The following is a 23877-nucleotide window of genomic DNA, read 5'->3' on the forward strand; positions in this document are numbered from 1 at the left end:
GTGAAACACCCTGTTTGGGGGTATATAACCACTGTGTGCACCCCACTTCTTGGGTGCCCTTTCTTCCTTCGGGAAGAAAGGCCCCGGGCCATGGTTCCTCATAAAGCTTTGTTTAATTTTCTCTTGCTGTTCTGTCTCATGTGAATTTAATTCGTTCTCCGGCCAGACGAACCCACATTTGGGGAGAGGAAATGTCTTCCTCCCCTACACCGTGTTCCTGAAAAGCTCTCAAAAAGCCCATCTTTAATTATAAAAGCAAGTATTTGCTCAATGAGTGAGGGGACACTTTGTATCCATTTTCCATTTGTAACTTTCTAACCATCATCTTTCATATTTAGCTCTATGGTTCTCACAACAGGACCCACAACCTCATCTGTCTTTCACTATCACTTTCAAGGCCCAAATTGTACCTTTTTTCCAAGCAATGTAGTAGCTTTCAAATTTATGTCGTGATTTCATCTTTAAGTTCAATTTTTCCAGGCTATTCTTGAAATTAAAGCTAAATCTAGCTCTCCTATCATCAAACCCTGTCTAACATTCTCCCCAAATTCTCCATCTCCAAACCACAACTCAAATTGCCACTTTATCCTTAACTACTGATTCACTTATCACTACATTCAGATTCAATCCCCTCGAGGAATTTTCCCTTCAATGTCATTTTAATTTTTTTATCAGTATCTCTTCCCCAAAAAGCTAAAATTTTTTTTTGAGGAAGATTACCCATGAGCTAACATCTGCCGCCAATCCTCCTCTTTTTTGCTGAGGGAGACTGGCCCTGAGCTAACATCTATGCCCATCTCCCTCTACTTTATACGTGGGACACCTGCCACGCATGGCTTGCCAAACCGTGCGTAGGTCTGCACCTGGGATCTGAACCAGCGAACTCCAGGCTGCCAAAGCAGAACAGGTCAACTTAAACGCTGCACCACCAGGCTGGCCCCAACCTAATTTTCTTTGAAAGAAATGTCTTCCATCCCAGGCTCTTTGTAATACTGAGGTTACTCCTGTCTTTGAAACACTCTTTGTACCCAAGTTTGTTTCTGGGCTGTCGGTGCAAGTCCTTAAACTAAAAGATAAAGGAAGGGGATGGTGTTGAGTGATTACAGCCAAAACGGCAAAACAGGCTGCTTCTGAGGAAACTTGCCTGCTAAATGAAAGCCTCTGGGGCCTGTGTGTTTTTAAATTTCCAGTGCCAAAAGGTAATTATGTAATGATGATCCTGGTAATATCCTGAAACAAAGGTTTTCACTATCATTAGCATAAATTCTGTGACTTTAAATATTTGTTTTTCTTAAAATTAATAACATATGACTAATGTAGAAATAATGAATCTTTAGTTTTTAAGTACAAATATATAATTTTTTTCATATTTTTCTTAAAAGACTATGCAGTAAAACTTTGTAAAGTGTACTCATGTTTATTATAACTTAATATCAAAATTTCATAAAATACAAATTTAAGCAGAACATTCTAAAGTTTACCGTAATTTTATTGTAACAATGTCAAAATTATATAAAATTAGAAAATTAATGAGTTTTGCTTCTTCAGATGGTCTTTAAGAATCTCAAAAACCTTGAAGTTTGCTGAAAATAGAAAATATTCGTAAAATTAAACATTTTGGAGACCTGTTATTGTCCATTTCTTAATATTTAGTTTTAGTTAATTAATTTTAAAAATAGGCAATACATGCACATTGTTCCAAATTCAGAAGGGGGCGCAGTGAAAAATAAGTCAGTCCCACAGTCTGTTTCTGCCTCCCCAGAAGCAAAGTATATCCTTATACAGACAGTCTGATCATACATAAGCCTATGCGTACGTGGGAATGCGCTTTAAAAACACATACACAAGTGGCAGAATACTGTGAACACTATTCTACACCTTTTTTTTTGATTAGTAATAAATACATTATATTCATAATTTTTAAAACTAATCCCTTCCTTTATGGCTTTGACATTTAAGTTAGAAAAGTTCTGAATAAGTATACACATTTAAATGGATCTCCACTTACACTGTTTTGCGGTAATAAAAATTACAATAAAAACAGCTGCATCTACTTTTGTGCATCAGCCAGTGCACCTGTCGGGTGAATTCCTAGAAATGGAATTGCTGGTGTATGCAGTTCGGGTCTCAACAAATGTCAAATTGCCCTCCGTAACGTTTTTACCACTTATTCTGACTTTGTGTGCGAATGGGTACTCCTCCCCTGCATCGCTATCTTGTGTTTTTAAATAAAACAACTGTATTTGAGAGTACACGTTCAACAGGCTTGACCTTATCTACTTTGACTACATTTCTCTGATTAACTCTACAATGTGATTTCACAAATCAGGAACACCAAATTATTTCACTGTATCTTGAAAATTTTTTCTCTCTCAAAAATAACATACATCAACTTACTGGATCCAGCACTGAAAAAATCAAGTTTATAACTACTCAATTATAGTTTGGAAATTACGTCCAGGCTTTTCGCACCTGAGTTCACAGAGGATAAAGGGACCAACTATCTCAACCAACATGAGCATCAGCTGCAGGTCAAGTCCTGGGCTGGCAACTCAGGAGGGCCAGGCACAGGGCGGCCTCGGGCACAGTGGGCTGAGAAGCTGATAGAAATCTGCCTCGAGTGCTTAGAACACAAGCCAGCTCTGCATGGCAGGCAGGAGCAACACAAGAAGTGCAACTGAAGTGTCTGTGCTATCACAGTAAAGCAGTCAGTTTCCTACTGTGGTTGATTTATTTATAGTCCAACTCGTTTTTTAAAAGAATATAAAATGGTTTGCTGAGATAGAGGGAATAAAAAAAAGTAAGTACATGAGGAAATTCAAGTGAGGGGAAAATTCAGGTCAGAAAAGAAGACGAAGCCAGGGCTGCACTGTGCAGGTGGCTGTGCTTTTGCAGCTAAGGCAGAGGGAGTCTGTCAGAAGATTCACAGTGTCTCCAAGATAAACATAGTTGCTTAGGAAAGAAACAGATTTCTCTTGTCCCGACATCTGTTCAAAGTTCCCAGTATTGATTTTCGTAGCAGGATAAGCTTTATACATAATCTCAGTAAAAGTCAATCTAAAGATGGACAAAATATGCCCCAGGCAGACAGCCTTAGAGGTGACTTAATCCTGGGGTCACAAGATCATATGCCCTCGCGCATCCAGGTGTGGACAGCAGGAGTGGGGAGACTGGAGAAGTGCGCGTGCCCTTACATGAAGGCAGTCTGCCATGTTTTTTAGGATTCACTGTGGGCTAGGTGGAGTCAAACCCATTAGGCTTAGGGAATAGGGGCTGGAACAGCTGTGACCTTTAAGAGAGCATCTCACCCTAAGGAGTGCCTGGAACACAGTAAGAACCAGATATATGTCAAGTGAGTTCATCTAAGAATAAAATCTAGACTGTCTCATGAAGTGAATGGACTTCATTCCTCCATGAGTGTTGACCAGCAAGAACAGTGCATATTTTTTTTCCCCAAGAAATAGATATAAGAAACTGTTAATCAAAGTTTCAAGGCTGGGAAGCAGAGGTATTTTTCCCTTTCAATTTTATACTTTTAAGCGTTGTTTAAAATTTTTATCATGTACTTGTTTTCATTTTTATTTGAATAAATATGTTAATTACTCCCCAAAAAAAGACAGTTGGGCTGTGTTCAAGGTTATGTTCTCTGACACAAACCTAGAGGGCAGTTATCTGGTTATTTCTTCTTAATTGGAGGTGGGAGCTTTTTCACAATACAATAAACTGAGAAATTGCATGTTAGGATGCCTGCATCCAAGGGAAACAGTGTTAAAAATGCATATTTCTGGGTCCTACAACTAGGGAGTCATTGGTAAGTCTGGGGTGGGTCCTGGAACTGGACATGTCGGCGGATTCTGACAGAGGCAGTCTACAGAGCATCCTTTGAAAACACTACCCATGAGCTGATTATTATTCTTTTCCCCTAAAACCTCCCTCCAAACCCAACCCTCACCATCACCACACTCGCACCCAACTCCCCACCATGTCTTCGCTGCCAATTGAAGGCAGGATCAGGAGTCAGCCTGTAGGAGAAGCAGCCCACCTCCACAGCGGGACCGAGATCTCCCTCAGCAGACAGTTCTCGGTCTATTTCATTCACAAACGTGCCATCAAGTACACACAACTGTATGTCACACAGCATGACCACAGTAAGTTCAGCCTAGAACGTTTCCAGTGGGCTACTAGAGACATTTTTAAAAATCTCAACACACCTACAGAACATCTGATTTTTAATAACATAACCAAGAGACAGCTCCCTGCTGTTTCTGTGGGCAACTTACCTGTCTTCTACTGTCTTATTGGAAGGATAAAAAACTTTGAATGAAAATCCACTTCTTGGAAAAGAGCCCTTCGGGGAGAAAAATGCCTGTAAGTGAATACTCAACTTTTATAAAATAATTTCTATTTTTTAAAACAAATTCCATGGTTGTGACTTAAAGTTAGAAGATGTGACTATAACGTAATGAAGCAGATTTTTGCATGATCTTTATAGAGAAAAGGTACTACTATGAAACAGCTCCACTTGAAGCAAGTCTTTCAGGTTGGCTGGGCAATCTCATGCACGAGATGGGACAAGTCTGTAGGAGTGGCACTACTTCCTAAAGAAAGAAACAGCACTGTGTGAAGCTCAGTACGCCTGCAAGCCGCTCAAACATCTTGTTCAAGAAATCTTTCCTGCCCTCTCCCCAGTGAGAATCTGGGTTTGCTTCCCCTCCAGTGTGCCCCCAAAGCAGCTGAGCAGTAATCACACATACAGTTGTCTGTCCGTTCCTAGAGCCTTAAGGTAGTGAGCAGGGACTATCTTTTCTGGCCCATGGAAGGCTCTCATTAATGTGCGGAAGTATCAAGGGATGAAGCAATGTCAAAAGCAAGTTTGTGTTCGCCCAAAAGGTGAAAAAGATACATTGAGGGTGTAGGAGGTGATTGTTTACTCACCTATAGGATAAAAAGTGGAAAAATTCAGAGAAAGTGTTTTCAAAGAGAACATTAACTATGAGAATGCTCAAAGAGTTCAATTTAAATAAGGAAATAGTCTCAATTTGAAAGAATATTGAAATGTGAATAAAGATTCTACAAAAATTAGGCCACAAATAACAGTGAAACCAAATTAGTTGACTACACTCATCCTTAGAGCAGTAGTTCTCAATCAGGGACAATTTTATCCACTAGGGGACATTTGGCAAATATCTGGAGACAGTTCCGATTGTCCCAACCAGGGGCTGCTCCTGGCATCTAGTGGGTGGAGGCCAGGATGCTGCTCAGCATCCTATAGGGCACAGCACAGTGCCCTACAACAAAGAATTATTTGGTCCAAAAATGTCAGCAGTTCTGTGGTTGAGAGACCTGTCTCAGAGAAAGCTGGACAAAAAAAGTGTGTTTGAGGAAAGCAATAATCAACAGTAAGACATGATGTTTCTAGAAATGACCTACATGAAACAAAAAAGTGTTAAAATCTGAAATTCACAAGGATCAAGGAAGCATACAGATTAAAAATCACTAGTGAAGATATTTGACATAAACAACGTCTATGCACATTTATTCTCCAAGTTCAAAAAGTCAATCACACTTCTATAGAAATTCAGAAGCAACTTCAGGATTCCGAAGCAACTTCAAGGTTCTAGAAAAAAAAGGAAATAATAAAATGTGTCCCAGTAAGAATTTCCACACTCATCAGGCTTAGATTTTTGGGATTTGGGCAGTTTCCAAAAATCAAAATCATCCTCAAGGGACAAGTGCCATTAATATGTTTAAAGAAAATGAGAGAGAGGCTCTGAAAGCAATCTCCAGAAAGGAAGCCCAAGGTAAGTTACTCTGAGGGAACACTCACTTGCATTTGTAAGTTTTAGTGCATTTGTTTTTTTAGAAAGTCATTTTACTTTATAGTCACATGCTATTTTGAAAGTTTAAGAATTTTCTGTGTACACCACATTAGTTCAATGTTTTACTAGTGATATGTTTTTACTCCAACAGTAATCTTATTAACTATGTATTTTAAATTTAAAGAAATAACCCTGTGATCTCGATGAACTATGACTACATGAAGTTCACTGCATTCTCACCGGGTTCATGCAGATGCATTCGGTGTTGGTCAGAGTGAAAGGATCATATTTGTCTGCGATGACGAGCAGATCGGGCACAGGATACACCCTCAGAGCGTAGTCGTATGCCCAGTACACGGGGCACACATAGAGCGGGAGAGGAGTCAGGTGTCCCTGGGATAAGATGGTCTTTACAAACTACAAAAGGATGATACAAAACAAACTTCAGTTGACTTATGAATGGCAGCTAACAAATAATTGCAAATTAAACATTAATTCCCAAAAGGTCTTAGAAAATTTGAGAAACAATTGGGAAAACTGAATCACAGAGCTTGGGAAACACTGATATGAAATTAAATGAGCTATCCTGTACTTCTGGAGAAATCTAGGAATTTTCATTTAACACCATATACCATAAAAGCTACTCCCCCAAATAAATCATATTGGAGCCACTGTACTTAGAGCTGTGTAATAAGCTCATTTACTCATTCTGTTCATCTAAAAGTAATTCCACAGCCTGAGTAATGCCAAGAATAGATATTTAGCCAGCATACGCTTTAAATATTAAAAATAAATACTAAAAATGCTCTGTATGATCCACTTCTGTTCTTCGCAAATGGGCGTACATGTAACCAGGGATGGACAATCGTATGTCAGGGAATTTGATGTTACAAGATAAACGCTACACTCCTCTTGATGTGGACATATCATATGAAATATTTAATAAACATTATAAACATGAACATTTTATTAAAAATATATGTATATATTTTGAAGTACATTGTAAGATTCATGAGTTTTAAAAGCAAAACGGGAAGCTCCAAAGAAATTTCCTGCTCGTTCTGGGCTTTCCTCTGCCCACTAAGGGATACTTCAGTGAGAAAGTTCACAAACACTGACTTAGGAACAAAAATTAACGTACTGACAAGAGTATGTTGTCAGTAAGTTACGACGCTTAACAGAGAAGACTTAAAACTTACATGATTAGGAATATCCAAATTGCTACTAGGAAAACGGACACAGTTTCTGCACATTTTATTCACTAAGTCTTCACGGAAGACAATAATTTCTTGCGTACAATACTGAATTCTGAAATGAAAAACAGTAGTTAAATTTGACTTCCACAGAACAAATTATGAGATAATTTTAAAGGCAAAATGTTTTTTTTTTTTGTAAAGATTTTATTTTTCCTTTTTTTCTCCCCAAAGCCCCCTGGTACATAGTTGTGTATTTTTTTTTCAGTTGTGGGTCCTTCTAGTTGTGGCATGTGGGACACCGCCTCAGCATGGCCCAATGAGCGGTGCCACGTCTGCACCCAGGATTTGAACCAGCAAAACCCCAAGCCGCCAAAGCGGAGTGTGCGAACTTAACCACTAGGCCACAGGGCCAGCCCCCCGCAAAATGTTTTATAATACAAAGCCATCCCACTTCCCATTGTTCACCACAGCAAAAGTTCAACCAGATTTATCTATTCATCCATTCATTTGGCAGTTATTTACTGAGCTCTTAATATGTGTGTGTCCTGCACTGTTCCAGGGATGAGCGAACAGAACAAAAGACCGCAGCCCTCACAGTTTACGTTCTAATGGGGGAGGGCGGGCAGAGAAAGTAAACAATAAACACGGTTAGTATACAGTATGTTGGAAGATGACTTAATGTGTGGGAAAAAGGCTAACAGGATCATCTGTGGGGAGAGAAGGGCGAGAAGGCTGGAGAACTGAACAGGATGATCGGAACAGCTCAGGCTCGTAATGAAGCTTGGTTTGAGCACGGACTTGAAGGAGGTGGTCAGTCAAGGAGACATGCAGAGGAAGGATGCTGCAGGGAGAGCAGAGGTCCTATGATGAAGCATGCTGCACCTCTGAGGAACAGAAGGAGGCCAGAGTGGCTGGAATCAATGAGGAGAGGAAATTGGGCCAGATCACACACGACCCTGACCGCTCCTGCAAGGACATGGCTGTTCCTGCCTGACTCGAGGGGCCCCATCTGTCAGGATCAGAAGGGATGTGATATACTTTAGGTTTCTACGATCACTCTGACAGTGTGAAGAACAGAGGAGGGAGGGGCGGAGTAAAAGCTAAAGACCCACTTGGAGGTTGTGACAGTAATCCAGGCTGGAGAAGAAGGCAGAGGGTCGGGGAGGTGGAGGGTACAGAGGTGGCCAGATTCTGGATATATTTTAAAGTTTTCCTTCAAATTTCTGAAGGAGTTCCTGAAAAACTACATGTGAGGAGAAACCCCAAAGTTTTTGGCCTGGGCGACTGGAAGGACAAAGGTGCTATGAACTAAGATGAGGAAGGCCACAGAACAGGTGGGGGCTGACGAGGCAGGAAGGTCAGAGGTTCCGACTGAAACTGTCATCAGACACCCAAGGGGAGAGAGGAGGCTACTGATGCCTGAGTCTGGGGTCTGGGAGGAAGGTCTGAGCTGGGGACACAGATGTGGGAGCTATCAACACATGGATGGTACTGACAACCATGCATGGGATAAGGTCACAGAAGGGGTGAACACAGGCCGCAGAGAGAGGAGAACCAAGGAGAGAGGGCATCGCCTCCATTAGAGCCTGTGGCCACAGCGAGCGGCACACACAGCAAATGTGTCATCTTTCCATTCTCCCCATAACTTTCCTTAAAGAATGTGTAATGAGAATATCTATTTTTAAACCTCCATCCATTATTCAAGCTTCTGAATTCAATATTAGTGAATTATTTAATTAGAGTTAAAATATTTTCAAAGTTTTGAGAAACAAAGAGAAATCTTTTTATATTTATCTCACAACAGTCAAAATTCAGAGACAAATTTTAAGAATTAAGTTAATTTTTAAGTGAAAGAAAAAAAGTGTAACAAAAAATTCTAATGTTTACCTGCAAGGATTAGTAGTGAAAACTGAAAATGGTACTCTCTGTCTGAATTCACTGGTGACGCTTTCAGCAAGTGGTGGCCTATAAAAACAACTTATGTGATACAGCATGTATTTTTAAACTTTACAAAATTTTCTTTACTGTTACAAAAGTCTGAATAAAACTTACCTTGGTAAGATGGAACCAAATCCAGGATCCTCTGGACCAGGTACAAACACAAAACGACTACTGTAGCAAAATTCAACGTAAGTCATTTAAAATATGGATCATTGCAACACCATCCACTAGTCTAACAACAAGTTATTGCTTTTAATTAAATAATGAGTTTTAAAAGAATTTTAAATTTCATCCATTTTAAATGAATTACTAAAAGTCTCCAGACCAACACTGTCCAGTAGACAGTTCGGCAATGATGGAAATGTTCTATATCTGTACTGTCCAATTACTGAATGTCTGAACTGTCACTAGTACAACTGAATTTTAAATTTTATTTGACTTTAAATTCAAAGAGACACGTGGCCAGTGACTATCACATTGAAGAGTGCAGCTCTAGACACTTGAGTAATGTCATCAAGAAAGTCAAATTACAGCTGTCACTCTCCCTTTTAATACTTATCACTACAAATCTAGAGTGCAGTGTAACATACATTATCATGATGTGAGCATAATTTTCTCTCTTAGCTGTACTAATTTTCTTAACTTTTTCTTCCATTCATTTCTTAGTAATCATTGATATCAAACTTAGGATTTATTTTTTGGGTTTTTTTTAAACAAAATTGTTTAAATAAAAAATATAGCAGTAGAAATCATTACCTTTGGTGAATATTTGGATATTCACATATTATATCTGCCAAAGTTTTCAGGGAATCTAAAATTTTAAAAGGATATTAAATTTAATTTGCACATAATGCACATAAAAATCAAACTGTATTTGATTAGACACAATCTAACATCTTTTGAATGAAACTAAAATATTACAGATTATTTATCAATTTAGTTTAAATTGATGTAGGAACACTTATTCAATAGACTCTCAATACCTTTCAAAGCTTGAACTTGATTTTTTCCATATGGTGCAGATGAGAAATTACCACACAGAATAAAGCAGGTTGGAGGAGCTGGTGAATAACCTAGATATAAGGGAATCAATGAACATCATTTTTCTAGTCTAGAAATCGGGTCAAAACCCTTTCATCACGAGTTTTTACTAATAAAAACATTATTTTAATAACAACTTATTTTAGTAACAACTTCTTATTTAAATACAGTAGTAGTGACAGTGCCCAATACTGAGGACTCATTCTGTGCCAGGCCCTCCTCCCGACATCCCCACAAGCTCAGAGAGAGATGAGGTGAGCTCCCAAGGCCTCAGGCTGCAGCTCACACCCATTCTGTCAGGCTCCAGAGCTCAGGCTCTCATCTACTCTCAAGCTCCACTCGGGACTGATTCTTATTTATTGTGAATACACACACACACAGCGTGTTATTTTTCAAATGGAAAAATTTAAGTCTTTAAGATAAACTCATTTAAAATATTTTTTAAAAATAGACTACTCAAAAAGATACATTTGTAAAGAATTTAGTTTTTTTTTTTTTAAGAATTTAGTTTTAAGACAGGACCCCTCAAAAGAGTTCAAGAATAACAGGAAAAGTGACACCTACCAGAAAACATGGTGTGCAGTTTTTCCAACACTTCTACTTGGTCCAACCAGACATCAGACAGAAACACAAACATGGCATCTTTATTCTCATCTTCCAGCTGCTTCAGTTTTGCAGAAGTCTTCACAGATGTGTTAGAAGGCCCTCCAAAAAAATTAATATTTCCATAGTATGCCCTAGGGAAATTACAACATAATTATTATCTTCTAGCCTATATTCTATTGGAGATATTTTTCTAATAATTTCACAAATTTAGCTTCTTCCTGTCTAATGAGGTTATTCTCCCATCATTGTAAATAGTCCCATAAAAGTGTACTACTTGTAGCACTTAAAGAGCAGATGAGTTTATTTAAACGTTTGAAAATGAGAAAGAAAGCAATACAGAAGCAGTAATAAAGTACTTAAGTAATGGGCTAACTTTGTGCCTTTTAAAACTGACTAAAGCAAATATTAAAATAAGTCATAATTCCCTATGTGTTAAAAGTAGGAGAAATGGGTACTTAATTCCAACAGTATCTAATAAAAGTGCTCAAAAAAAGTGCTAACCGTTTGACCAAACATTCCACTTCTGGAAATTCGTTCTGAGGAATTAAAGACTAACCTACATCCCAGAATTGTGAAAATTTGGAGGGAACCTTAAAGCTTGTCAGGAAAGGGTCAGTAGGAAACGGGGGTCATCCACAGACACAGCCTCCCCTGCTCTTGCCCCCGTTCCCTGGCCGTCATCCTGTAGTTCCCAGCGTGATGGTGACCAGCCCCGAGAAGCCTCCCGAGGACCCAAGAAGAGGCTGGATTCCCCACCATGCACTCCTGTCCGACCCGCAGTTCTCCTCTGTGGGAGAATCCAGAAGGATCAAATTTGTAATCAGCTCATTATCTGAGTGACTGTTTACTGTCTATTGCCCCCACCCAACAACTAGCACAGAGCCTGGCAATACGGTATGTGCTCAAAGTTATTTGCTGAATGTCACAAATCATGTAATAAAACAGCATTTCATGGTAATGGAAAATGCGGACAGCATACTATTAAATGAAGCAGGTTACAGCAATGTATGTGTCCATTTTTAGTGTCCAAAAAAAGAACAGATATAGACCTGTGTATCCAGGCATAAAAAGAAACTGTGTGTGCACGTCTATCGTGCTATGGCTGATGCTTGTTATCTGCTGTGGTCATGCTTTATAAAGTTGCTGCAAACACTGCATTAGCGGGTACTGAACCCTCGCTCCTCAGGAAATACAAACATATCTACACATATCTCAGATAGATTATAATCTTAAACCCTAAAATAACTCAGCTTGGTAGATTCTGTTTTCTTTATTTTACAAAAGAGAAAACAGGCCCAGGTTCAGAAGGGTCAGAAGGGTTAAGTGACTCGCCCGAGACCACCCCACCTCTGTGCACACCCCAGAGACCGCACTGCGCGCCCCTGCCCACTCCATCCCCCAGCTGCCTCTGCAGGAGGCCTAACCATGGCAGAGGCTCCCCAGGCCACTGCCGCTCGCTCTGCACGGGTCTGAGAATGACCGCTATAGCACCGTGGATGCTGATTCTGGGGTTATAAATAAGTTTTCACAAGAATGTGTGGATAACAAGGATCTACTATAAATATAATGTGTATACATAATCTAAAATATATATGTTAAGTTTTTCTCTATGTTTGGTGAATTATAGGTAATTCTCTTTTCCTTCTTGTTGCCTTCAGATATTTTCTAATTTTTTTTGCAATCATATGCTGCTTGCATAAAATGAAACCAATTTTTTTTTTGCTGAGGAAAATCTGCCCTGAGCTAACATCCATTACCAATCTTCCTCTTTTTGTATGTGAGCCACTGCCACAGCATGGCCACTGATAGATGAGTGGTGTAGGTCCACGCCCAGGAGCTGAACCCAGGCTGCCAAAGTGGAGCTAGCCAAATTTAACCACTAGGCCACCTGGGCCAGTGGAAAAAACATTTTTTTAATGACTCAACTACTTTTCCAATGCAGCATAATGGCTGGAGTCAGAAATCTTGAGATCAAAACACATTTCTGCTACTAACAAGTTTGTGACTCTGGACATGTTACTCAACCCCTCTTAACCCAACCGTCCCCAAATGGGGCGCGGCTAGACTCACATCTAACACAAGGGTTATGAGAAGGAATGAAAGAGGGAATGTACAGAAAGCCCTTAGGGACTGTGAGCACCCAACCGTGGTACTTGTCACCAGTGCCACCAACTAGATTTGGCATTTTCAAAGGTGTGATCTCACAGTTATAACTTTACACTTGTCACAGGAATGCAGTAAGCTGTTAGAAATGTGTGATGATTTCAATTAAGTATACATCCACACATAAGCCAGAGCATTACAGAAATACCTATTCAGCTGAATCTTGAGAAAGTAAAGCCCAGAAAAGCCTTATTAACATCTTCTATCCTTGGTTCATGGAATACAAAGTGCAAAGACAGGAGGGAGACGAAGGGCTGACAGTACCTATTTTCCTAAGGTTTCAATTTGAAAAGAAATATTGCAGTAATTTTAGAAACTCAAATAACACCTTAGGCTCAGAAAACACAAATCACATGCCCTGCACCAGTGAAAGACTTACCAAGATGGCAGTGAAGTCCTAGCAAATCTGTATCCTAAAAAAATTATGATAAACTAAGCCACGGTGGGAAGGCATTAGGTCAGTGTAAATCCTTCCGGGACGGGACCATGCCATAGACCTATCTGTACTTATCTGTATCCCTAAAACAGGACTTTACACATACAAAGTACTCCATAAAATACTGGTTGTCAAATCTCACGACTACTACCAGTCTACAACCCTCTGAATTTTATTTTGAAGGTATTTTAAGAGAAAAGTAATTTATAACCATAACAGCAATAAAATGATTATTTTATTTTAATGTACTTTATGACACGTCATATCAGTCCTTTGGTGTAAAAAACATACACAAAACAGTTGAATTTAGAGAAAATGGCATGATTGAAATAGAAAATTACTTGAGATACTACAATGATGACCTCTTGGCTAAACTGAAACGCATGGTAATGCTCACAACCAGCCACTCAATTATACCTCTCATTGCAAAGCAGAAATTTTGAAGCTTGTATGAAACTAAAACACCAAGACAATAGCAATTCCGCTCTAACTATGTCCCAAAGAAAACCTACCATGTTATAAAAAGCCACAAACTCGCACTCAAAGCACTCATGAGTGAGCTGGCTTGATGAGGGTGTGTCCTCCTTGGCATGACCAGCTCTTTCCCTGGGCTACTTCAGCAGGAAGAGGAGCTGCCTGCCAGGGACACCCGGCCAGCAGGCGTGGCCTGTGACCCTGAATGTACTCAGGTACACGAGGACTAAAACCTTAATCCTTATACTCCTTGAAATCTTCACCATTGTCAGACTCTCAAGATGAGAAGGCAACTTCACTCCCCCAGAGCTGGCAGACTCGAGTGCTCCCCAGCTTCAGGAAGGAAACACCAACTCCCAGCAGCAGCTGAGGCTGACTGGCAGGAGCTGGGGGCACACCCATGGCTGCCCAGGGCGGGCCATCGCTGCAGTGGAGTCCTAGCCAGGTGAGCATTCAGGCACCACGTTGCCAGATATGATTGTTCAAGAGAACTCAGAAATCTAGACTTTTATGAGAAATCTCCTAATTTTTAAACACTGGAAACTAATTCAAAATGTTTTTTAACACCTCAAAGGGGGAAAAAGAAAAGAAAGGTCTGTAGACTACATTCAACTCACAAGCCACCAGCTACAAGTTTACACCATCATTCAGCCTCTGCTCAAATACCTCGAGTGACAGGGAACTCACTCCTCTCAGAGAAGGCCCTTTTGGAATAGCTCTAATATCATGATGCTTTTGCTTATATCAAAGAGCTATATAATCTGCCTCTTATAACTTTCACTCATTAGTAGAATACAAAAATAAGAACTTTACATAACATGGGAATTATACTCTTCTAAGTGTTTTCCTATCTCTTATCTCAGTTGAATTTCTCATGAACCCCACAGATAAGTAAGACAGGTAGATTGGAAATTTTTCCCAATTAACGCTGAAGTATAGAGATGCTATTGTACTAATCTGGGGTCAATCCACTGGTTTTCAGGTACATATAAAGCCCAGTCTTCTAACTCTCATTTTCCATTGCTCTTTGCATTCTGACACAAAGCCTGAGGCCTTGTAGTAACTGACATATAATATACTCTCACATTCATTACTGCCAGTGTCACAAGATTCCTACAGAGTTTAAGGCAAACATCCTTATACCTGGTAATACTAGACGGTTCAGTGGGCGGGAATCCAAAGGCACTGACGTGAAATACTTGGTCTTCAAACCAACCTGAAGAAGATAAGAAACAGATCACTTTCTCTTGTCCAGTTCTCCCTATTTGACAAGACAAAACTACGGAACACAAAGCAATGATGCTAGGCTGCCTTCAGATCCAGAGACAGTCTCAGTTCTATAAAGAAATCTATGAAACAGACTCAGAAGTAAGACTTTTCAGAAAAAATTTAAAAAAAAAAATTTTTTTTAAAAGGGGCCATCCCTGTGGCCAAGTGGTTAAGTTCGTGTGCTCTGCTTCGGCGGCCCAGGGTTTCGCCAGTTCGAATCTTGGGCACGGACATGGCCCGCTCATCAAGCTACGCTGAGGCGGCATCCCACATGCCACAACTGGAAGGACACACAACTAAAAATACACAACTATGTACCGGGGGGCTTTGGGGAGAAAAAGGAAAAAAAAAAAATTTTTTTTTAAAAAAGAAGTAAGACTTTTCCCTGTTTTGCCTCACAGTGCATGTTAGAGACAGAGAGAGAAGGGACAGAAATGTTTCATTCTATGACCCTAAGTAAAATCTGGGTTTTCTTCAATTTAATTGAAATATAATTCACAAATCATACAATTCACCCTTTGAAAGTATGCAATTTAGCAGTTTCTAGTATATTCAGAAGTGATACAACCATCACCACTAATTTCAGAATATTTTCATGATCCCAAAAAGAAACCTCGTGCCCGTTAGCAGTCTGAGAGTTATTTAATGTTGTCAAAAGCATGCTCTCGTAATCAATGTTCCCCCAAATTATATCACGTTAACACATGTGAACCAATGTAGAAACAGTTATCCTGTACAAGGAAGAGGACAGGAAAAAGGAGCACTGACTTACCTTCCGCCAAGACGAAGCATGACTCTGTGTACAACCCACTGTGGAACTGGTACACGGCAGCTGAGGAAAAGCATTCTAGTTCTATGCTTGAGGTGGCGATAAAGTCAAGAGACATTTTGGGCCCAAGAGGACTTCTAAATAATAAATTCAAAGACTTCACATTTGAAACTGTGAAGAGATCATAGCTTAAAAAATTTTTGGTTTCAATGTCCCCATGCCTGGTAATACTGACAGCACAGATCATCCTCTGCATGTTATAAACTTCCTCAGTGGTTTGTCTGGATTCTCTAAATAAGGTAGAATTAAAGTTTTTTTTGTCTCTGTTTAGGATTATGTCTCTAAATTCCTACCCCATGGCCATATGGAAGTTACACGGGGAACCCAAATAGGTCAATTTGAGAATGAAATTTAATCTATTTCCCCAACTCATGTAATATAAATTTTCAAAAAACGGAAGTGAAGGATATAGCTTTACTAAGATCCAGCTGTACTGTTCCTGTGGGATCTTCCAGAAAAAATTTCCCCTAAAAAAAATTAAAAGAAATATGTCCACATGTATGTTAAAATGAATACTATGACAAAATAACTAAAATAATGACAATTTTTGACAACCGAATCTAGTAGAGAGTACAGTGGATTTTAAAAAATCAGAAATTCCTAGTCCAGGCTTTTTCATTTACTAGCCTGGTGACTTAATTGAGACTCAGACTCCACACAGGTACCTGGAGAAGGACCACTGCCCAACCAGAGATGGCAGGAGGGACATTCGCTTGCTGCCATAAGAAGGGCCTCCCCAGGCGCCTCCACTTGACAGAGTTGACAGTGTCTCCAAGGCGCCAGGATGTGGTCTGCACTTTGCCTGTTCAGACACCCAGTACTCTCAGTTCAGCCAGCGGTCAGTGGTGACTAATTTCAGGCCATGCAGACTGGGGCCTGTATAAGACGCTCTTTCCTGATGTCTACTCAGGAAACCGAACACAGACGAAAGGGTTACTTGGTCACTGAGGCAGGAACCTTCAATGAAGGATACGTTCCCATACCCTCTGTAGAAACACGATATGTAACCGACATTTCATCAATCTGGGGCTGAAAACAAAAGTTTGATGCTTGTTCAGTTTAACTTACTTCTTTTAACTGGGTTATCATTCCAAGAACAATCACGTCTCCGATTTTGGTTGTACTGCCCAATAGGGTTTCTATTGTTTTAAGCTAAAATAAAACAAAATCAATTCTTAAAGACTGAAAATACATTCTTTTAAGAAACTAATTTTTTTATAAATAAGTGAATTTTGACTGCATATTTCAGTATTTACACCTACTGTACAGTAGAAAATCAAATAAAACTTAGAAAATAGAATTTTACCTACAAAACGCTAAAATATCAACTGCCGATGGCTTGGAAGAATCATGCCTAAAGAAATACCATATCAACTCAGGCCCTGACCAATGACTGAAGTCTCATACCATATTATTCTGAATAATGATACATACATTTATTTTTAAAATATAGAAAAGAATATAAATTCCATGTATTTTTATTTGGTCAGTACCTCTTGAAAATTAGTGGGCTTTTTTCAAAAGTTATATTCTAATTTATTTAATATCTTAATAGGCTGTCATTATTACTTACATTCTCAATCTGACCATTATATTTTTATCAAAAACTTAAAGATAGTAACAATTGGGACACCATTTAAAAAACCCTTTCAGATCCTTTTCTACACATAATCCTAAATATATGTTAATATACACATATATAATTTCTAGACACAAACCCATAGAGTTTTTGTTTTATTTGCAGAGGTGAAATCATATTATTTGTGTTATTCTGCAACTTAACTTTTTAAATTGAATAAATCTTAGACATCAGTCCATTTAGTTATGTATAGATACACTTCATTCTTTTTAATGGACAAAGATGTCTATAGTGTATGTATAACACTTATTTACCAAGCTCCTATTAGAGGATATTTAAGGTATCCCGAGTTTTCTGCTAATAAAAACAAGGCTTAATATTTCTGTGCATCTCTCTTGGCCCACTGAATGAGAATAAGTGTAGGACAAACCTCTACAAGTTCCAGAAACAGGACTGCTAGATGAAAAGGTCTATAATTTTTCATTTTTATAGAAATTACCAGGTGGAGCATCTTTTATCTCTACCATATTATGTTTTTTATTACAAATAATGCATGTTTACTATAGAAAAAATTGTTAAATATAGAGGAGGAAGAAATAAAGGCATACATAAGCCCATCACCCCATAATAATCACTGTTAACAGTTGATATCGGAGATCCTCTTGAAAAACATGAGCCTAAAGGAACACAGGAGTACAACGTACATTTAAAATAGTTTTAGAAAAATGAAATACTTAGAGATAAATCTGGAGAAAAAGATATGCAAGACCTGTCTCCTAACAACAAGGTTAGGTAAAGATTTCTTAGAAACAATACCAAAAATATGATCCATAAAAGGAAAAAGTTTGTAAGTTGGACTTCAACAAAATTAAGCACTTACGTTCTTCAAAAAGACTGTTAAGACAATAAAAAGACAACTTATAGACTGGGAAAAATGTTGCAATTCACATAAAATAAGTAAATAAATAAAGCAGCAGAGGAGTCCGAAGCTCTAACAAGACACCATTTCCGCAGTGTGTAAAGGCGGAAGACCACACAGGTACCACAAATGTAGCTTAAATGTAGATGTAACAGTTACATCAGGGATACAGAAGCAAACGGGTGGGAAAGACTGAAAGAATAATAAATTATTTAGCTAACCCTTAAAGTTACTTTGGCAAAGAGGAGAGGAGAAATAATGCTTCTGGGCTGTGGGCGCCTGAGTTGCCACAGAAACCTCATATACATACGAGAAAACACACAGTCTTTGGTAGGGAAATTTAAGCAAAGTCAATTTCCAAAACTTAATACAATTTTTTCTCTAGTAAAAGTTAAAAGCAGAAACTGTCAAACACTATAAATGTTTTCTCCTTATGGTGCTGCCATCGAACACGAATGTGAGCATTATCTAGTAGGATTGTTTCAGTAGCTATCAAGCTACTCATCATCATGAATTCTGGTCTAACACGGTAGAGAAGTTAATGGGCCTCTTCAGAACCTATTCGGAACCTCACAGAAATGGGGGGCCTAGACAGAAGTAGCTAAGGACTGTCCCCTGGCAGGGTTCTGGGTGCTGGAGAGGGGAGCAGAGCCACAGACGGGCTGATGGGGACTAGCTGTGTAGCTGGAACAGAAGTGACAGTGCCGTTTGGTAACCACTTTCCAAAGTTGAAGAGTACCAAAGTGGCAGGAGCACACAGGACAGAAGACATTCTCCCTCTCGCCGGCTCCTCGGGTCCCCACAACCCTGCGGCCTGTCTGCTCTCATCCATTCCATAAAGGTTATTTCCTTAATGCCTGAAGTGAAATTTTCACTCCAACAGACACAGCACATTTTAGCTGAGCAAGTGTGTTGTGGTCACTGGAGGGATGGGCTGGCCAAGGAGTCTGAGTGAGGGCAGGAAGGGCCAGAAAGCCAGTGCAGTATCCAGCAAATGGACCAGAAGGACCAGGATCTGTGTCGGTGGCCAGAGAACACCTAGGGGCGACCACAGTCTCAGCACCTGCCACAGAGAAGGAAGTAGCGGCTCCTATTAGACACTGTAGGGCACAGGGCGTAGACTTTACCAAGAGAGGGCATGCGAGGGTCAGTTAGCTAGTTAAACAGTTACCAGTGGTTCATTTTCATTTAAAATTCAATACATTAGAATTAAGCAATGAATATTAAACTTGTATACATATACCCCCTAAATAACTAGGATAATGTTCTAACCTGGAATTTGCTTCCGCTTTCATCAGGGTGAGAACCAATCACTGGAGGAGTAAATAATTCATGTCTATGGGTCCGCTATAAAAAAGAAAGATTCACATGAATTGCTGAAACAGAATTTTAAAATTAAGATTCATTAAAATAATACCCTGATGAAACTGTCCTTAAACTAATGTTACTATGACTTATTCTCAACAAATTTGAAAACCCACATAATTTAATGTACAAATACCTACAAAGGTAATTTTAAAAATAATCTTAGGACTAGCCCCAGTGGCCTAGTGGTTAAGTTTGACATGCTCCACCTCGGCGGCCTGGGTTCCATTCCCAGGCACAGACATATACCACTCGTCTCTCGGTAGCCATACTGTGACAGTGGCCCACATACAAAAAGAGGAAGATTGGCAACAGATGTTAGCTCACAGTGAATCTTCCTCAGCAAAATAAATAAATAAATAAATAATGAAATTATTAAAAATAATTTTTTTAAAAGGTCTCCTGTGTGCCTGGCAGCTGTGCCTCTGGGCTGAGGACATGAAAACAACAAGCAAGTTCATCCTGAGAGCACAGGGACTAGTGAGAGAAGTGTCAAGAGGACCCCCACAACAGAGGACCCCAGGCAGAGGGGCCACCCAACAACATCCCAAAGGATGAAGAAGACTCTGCTGGTAAGAAACAAAAGGAGGCTGAGACAAGTCAGAGCAAGGGATGCATCCCAAGTTAAGAGTAAAGGAGCGTTTAGGAAGCGATGCGAGCTCTGTGCAGTGGCATCATGAGGTGCAAGGGCAGAAGGTGAGACACGGCAGGAGATGAGTTGGGGCATCTATTTGGGGAGCATCCCCCCCTATTGTGGGCCCTGTAGCTGAGGCAGGGCCAGTGCTCCTCCCCCTTCTACACAGACCACCATGGCCTAGCGGATCAAAGCACTCCATCCCCTTGGCCAGTAAATGGTTCAGGGTTGAGCAAGGGCCTTCAGCTGGGCCAATAAGAGACTTCTGCCAGAACTACTAGAAAAGAGGAACTCTCTTTCCAAGAGCAGCCACGGCTGCTAGTGGCCCTCTCTGCCACCTCATAGGGAGGGCTTGTTTGAAAGTAAAATCAATTTTAAAAAAGTGCTGGGAGACGGAAAGAGGTAGCTGTCTCATGACACAGTGTGAGAACCTGGAGGCAGACATGCTTGAAACTGGTGGGCCTCTAGACTTCTCCACAAGTCAATAAATTCCTTTCTCTGTTTTAGTCACTTTGAGTTTCTGTGACCTCCAGTGAAAAAGCCCTAACAACACAGACTTTGTGTGCCAAGTCGAGAAGTTTATCTTCCAGATAATGGAGAACAAAGATTCTGAAGTAGGATAATAATAAAAATCAGATTCACTTTCAGGAAGACAACTGCAATAAAAATATGAATGGACTAAAAGTCAACCCTTTTATTTCACAGACAAGAAAAAATGAGGCTCAGAAGGGTTAAGTGACACACCCAAAATAATATGGTAGGCTTTAAAACATAATTTGTACAAAGAAAGAAAAAGGAAATGTGGTATTTACTGCACGTCTTCTCTGTGCGAGGCACTGTGCCAAGTGTGGCAGAGGAAATAAACAAGGAGCCTGCTGTCTGATAACAGGGACAAGCGCAAGGCAGGGCCAAGTCCAGTAAGCGACGTACATGTATACTGGAGATGTCAGTGGATTGAAAGCAGGAAGAGACTGCATCAAACTGGAGGTTGAATGCAAGAGGGCTTCAGAAAGGAGGAGGAATTTGAGAACGGCCTTCCGGAATTAGGAGGGTTTCAACAACAGAGAGGAGAGAGAAGAGCAGCCTGGAGAGTGGACAGTATAAGCAAAGTCACAGGACAAGTGCAGAAACAGAAACAATGATTCCGTATTTCAGCTTTGGCTCCAGCACAGAGTATGCTTAGAGTAAAAGTAGAGATTAGGCCAAAAATGTGTGACGGAAGATGTCAAATATTAAGTACAATCTGTATGTAACTCACTAGGCAGTAAAATTCCTTGAAAGACTTCTGTGGAAAATCATGACAAGCGCAGAGCTACGCTTTGGGAAGATGAACGTGGCCATGTCACGCAGGTGACAGAAGCAGAGAGAGAGAATCCTTAGTGCTCATTCTCTCCAACCTTTTCTCAGTACTTATTCCTGCTGACCGTCTTCTTGGAAGCTTCGTGAGCTCCTGCCATATGAGCCCCATCCCAGCCTGGCCCACACACTCCATGCACTTCCCTTTTCTGTTGCTTCTCTCTCCCGGGTCTCCTCCCTGCTGTTCCATCTACTACCCTGGGCAGATAAATCTCTCTACTCAGATCTCCCCCTTTAGCTCCAGATGCACATTTCAGCCGATAACCTACTAGCAACCTGAACTCAAATATCTAAAACAGAACCTGCCATCATCATCCCAGACATACCCTTTTTCCTATCTCTTAACACATTACCATTTTCCCACCCGCCTACTCTCTCAGGCTCACAACCTTCCTTAATCCTCTGAGTCTTCACTCTCTCCCTCCTCCTTCGCTTCCAGTCAGTCACCATGAACTTCGGCTCCCACTGCACTGGTTCTGTCCCCTCTGCCTCCCCCGGCCGCCTCCTTGACCCTGTCATTACCAAGCCCTCCTGTAAGGCTTCCCTCACACTTCATCCCAAGATCTGCTGGTAGAGGAAGTGCTCAAAAAACCCAGCTGTGACTGAGTCTCTGGAATCCCACGGCTCCTTGTATAAGAAACAGAGGCCCACTTCCCAGAGTGGCAACTGGGTGCTTCCACAATGTGGCTGTCCCTGGCCTTTCCACACGTATCCCCCGCTACTCCTCTTGGTGACCCCTCTTCTCCATGCAAAGTGGACTGACCGCTCGTCCCTTCCTGCCGAGCCCGTGTTTCCCTTTGCTTTTCAGACAGTGCCACCACTTTCCCCCGACTCCACATGACCAGAGCACTCCAGGCCCAGGACAAACGCCATCTCCTTGAAACCTTGCCTCATTTTTCTAGTGAATGCACTCTGCTTGTATCTCTGTTATAGCACATTTATATTTCATTTCTGCAAATGTCTAACTTCACTGAGTGTAAGGTGCTAGAAGCTAGTGCAGTGCACTAGGCAAAGGCTGGCTCCAGAGTCAGACCGAGTTCAAACCCTGTCTCCACTTACTAGATGGATCTCTGGGCAGGTTACTAAGCTTCTCTAGACCTCGGAGCCTCTTCTGTAAAATGGAAATAATAACAACATTTATACATACACTGATGATGTGATGATTAAACAAGGTAAATAATGTCTGTTAAGGGCTAAGCACAGGCCCCAGCATATCAAAAGCATGGAAGGAACATCGGGTGCCATTTTTATCATCATCCTGATTACTAAGGAGAAAGTATGGATTTTTATTTCTGCATCCCCTATATGGTCTCAAACACAGAGAGCCCAACAATAGTCTATTGAATGACAAAAGTTAGACTACACAATTCCATCCTTTGATTATCCCTGAGTCTTACCCCCCAACTTACCTGGTGCAAAATGGTATATCGTTCACGAAACAGCTCTGCTTTATCTCTTGCTGTTCCAAATAAATTTGGTGCAGGGTGGTTGGTCATTAAAAGACTAGATAAAAAAGAAATATCATTTCTGACTATCATAATATACTAAAGTAGGCCAAATGAAACATGAGACTATTTTGAAAAAAGTATACATCTGAAATTATCTTAAAACCAATAGATGGTATACTTACGGAAGAAACTTTTTTCTTTCTGAATTGTACACAAAGCGTGGAATATCAAATGCTCCTATGATATTGAAAATATGTTCTCTGAAAAACATCCCACAAAAACACAGACCCAATTTACTAAAACATAAGTATTCTAGGTAAACATGAAAACTCATATTATAATATTATGTTACACATACTACTTTTCACTGGTCATGTACACAATTTGTTATAGTGTCAAAAATTATATGGGGGTAAAATTTTTAGCTTGTGATTTTCCTTTCAAGAGACAAGAAAGCATTGCCAATACTCTCAAGCAAAAGACAAAATTAATCAAGTTAACTTCTAAGTAAGAATGTCATCTGTCGAAAAGAGCATTTACATATAAAATAGTCACATCATAAAGAAGTCTCTCCCCGGGGCCTGCCCGGTGGCGCAGCAATTAAGTTCACACATTCCGCTTCTCGGAGGCCTGGGGTTCGATGGTTCGGATCCCAGGTGTGGACATGGCACCACTTGGCACACCATGCTGTGGTAGGTGTCCCACATATAAAGTAGAGGAAGATGGGCATGGATGTTAGCTCAGGGCCACTCTTCCTCAGCAAAAAAAAGGAGGATTGGCAGTAGTTAGCTCAGGGCTAATC

General features: G+C 40.2%; 1 protein-coding gene across 4 annotated transcripts in view; it reads right to left on the reverse strand.

Annotated features, from left to right (window-relative positions):
• Positions 1-1468: 1468 nt before the first annotated feature.
• The window catches only part of POLE2 (DNA polymerase epsilon 2, accessory subunit), a 39028-nt gene continuing 16619 nt past the window's right edge, over positions 1469-23877 (reverse strand). For 3 of the 4 annotated variants that reach the window (XM_070588531.1, XM_008528081.2, XM_008528080.2), the window contains 16 exons: positions 23258-23335; positions 23037-23130; positions 19545-19619; positions 16843-16926; positions 16185-16241; positions 15718-15766; positions 14820-14892; positions 10562-10734; positions 9940-10029; positions 9713-9767; positions 9068-9127; positions 8903-8980; positions 7019-7127; positions 6060-6236; positions 4281-4348; positions 1469-1583 (listed from right to left, as the gene is read on the reverse strand). In XM_070588531.1, coding sequence (XP_070444632.1) covers positions 1565-1583; positions 4281-4348; positions 6060-6236; positions 7019-7127; positions 8903-8980; positions 9068-9127; positions 9713-9767; positions 9940-10029; positions 10562-10734; positions 14820-14892; positions 15718-15766; positions 16185-16241; positions 16843-16926; positions 19545-19619; positions 23037-23130; positions 23258-23335 — 1339 coding nt within the window. In that variant the 3' untranslated portion in view covers positions 1469-1564. Of the gene's footprint in view, positions 1584-4280; positions 4349-5458; positions 5618-6059; positions 6237-7018; positions 7128-8902; positions 8981-9067; positions 9128-9712; positions 9768-9939; positions 10030-10561; positions 10735-14819; positions 14893-15717; positions 15767-16184; positions 16242-16842; positions 16927-19544; positions 19620-23036; positions 23131-23257; positions 23336-23877 lie in introns of those variants that run through there. The other variant, XM_070588517.1, reaches the window with a different exon arrangement.

This window comes from Equus przewalskii, chromosome 1 (assembly GCF_037783145.1).
Source record: "Equus przewalskii isolate Varuska chromosome 1, EquPr2, whole genome shotgun sequence".
NCBI classification, from domain to species: Eukaryota; Metazoa; Chordata; class Mammalia; order Perissodactyla; family Equidae; genus Equus; species Equus przewalskii.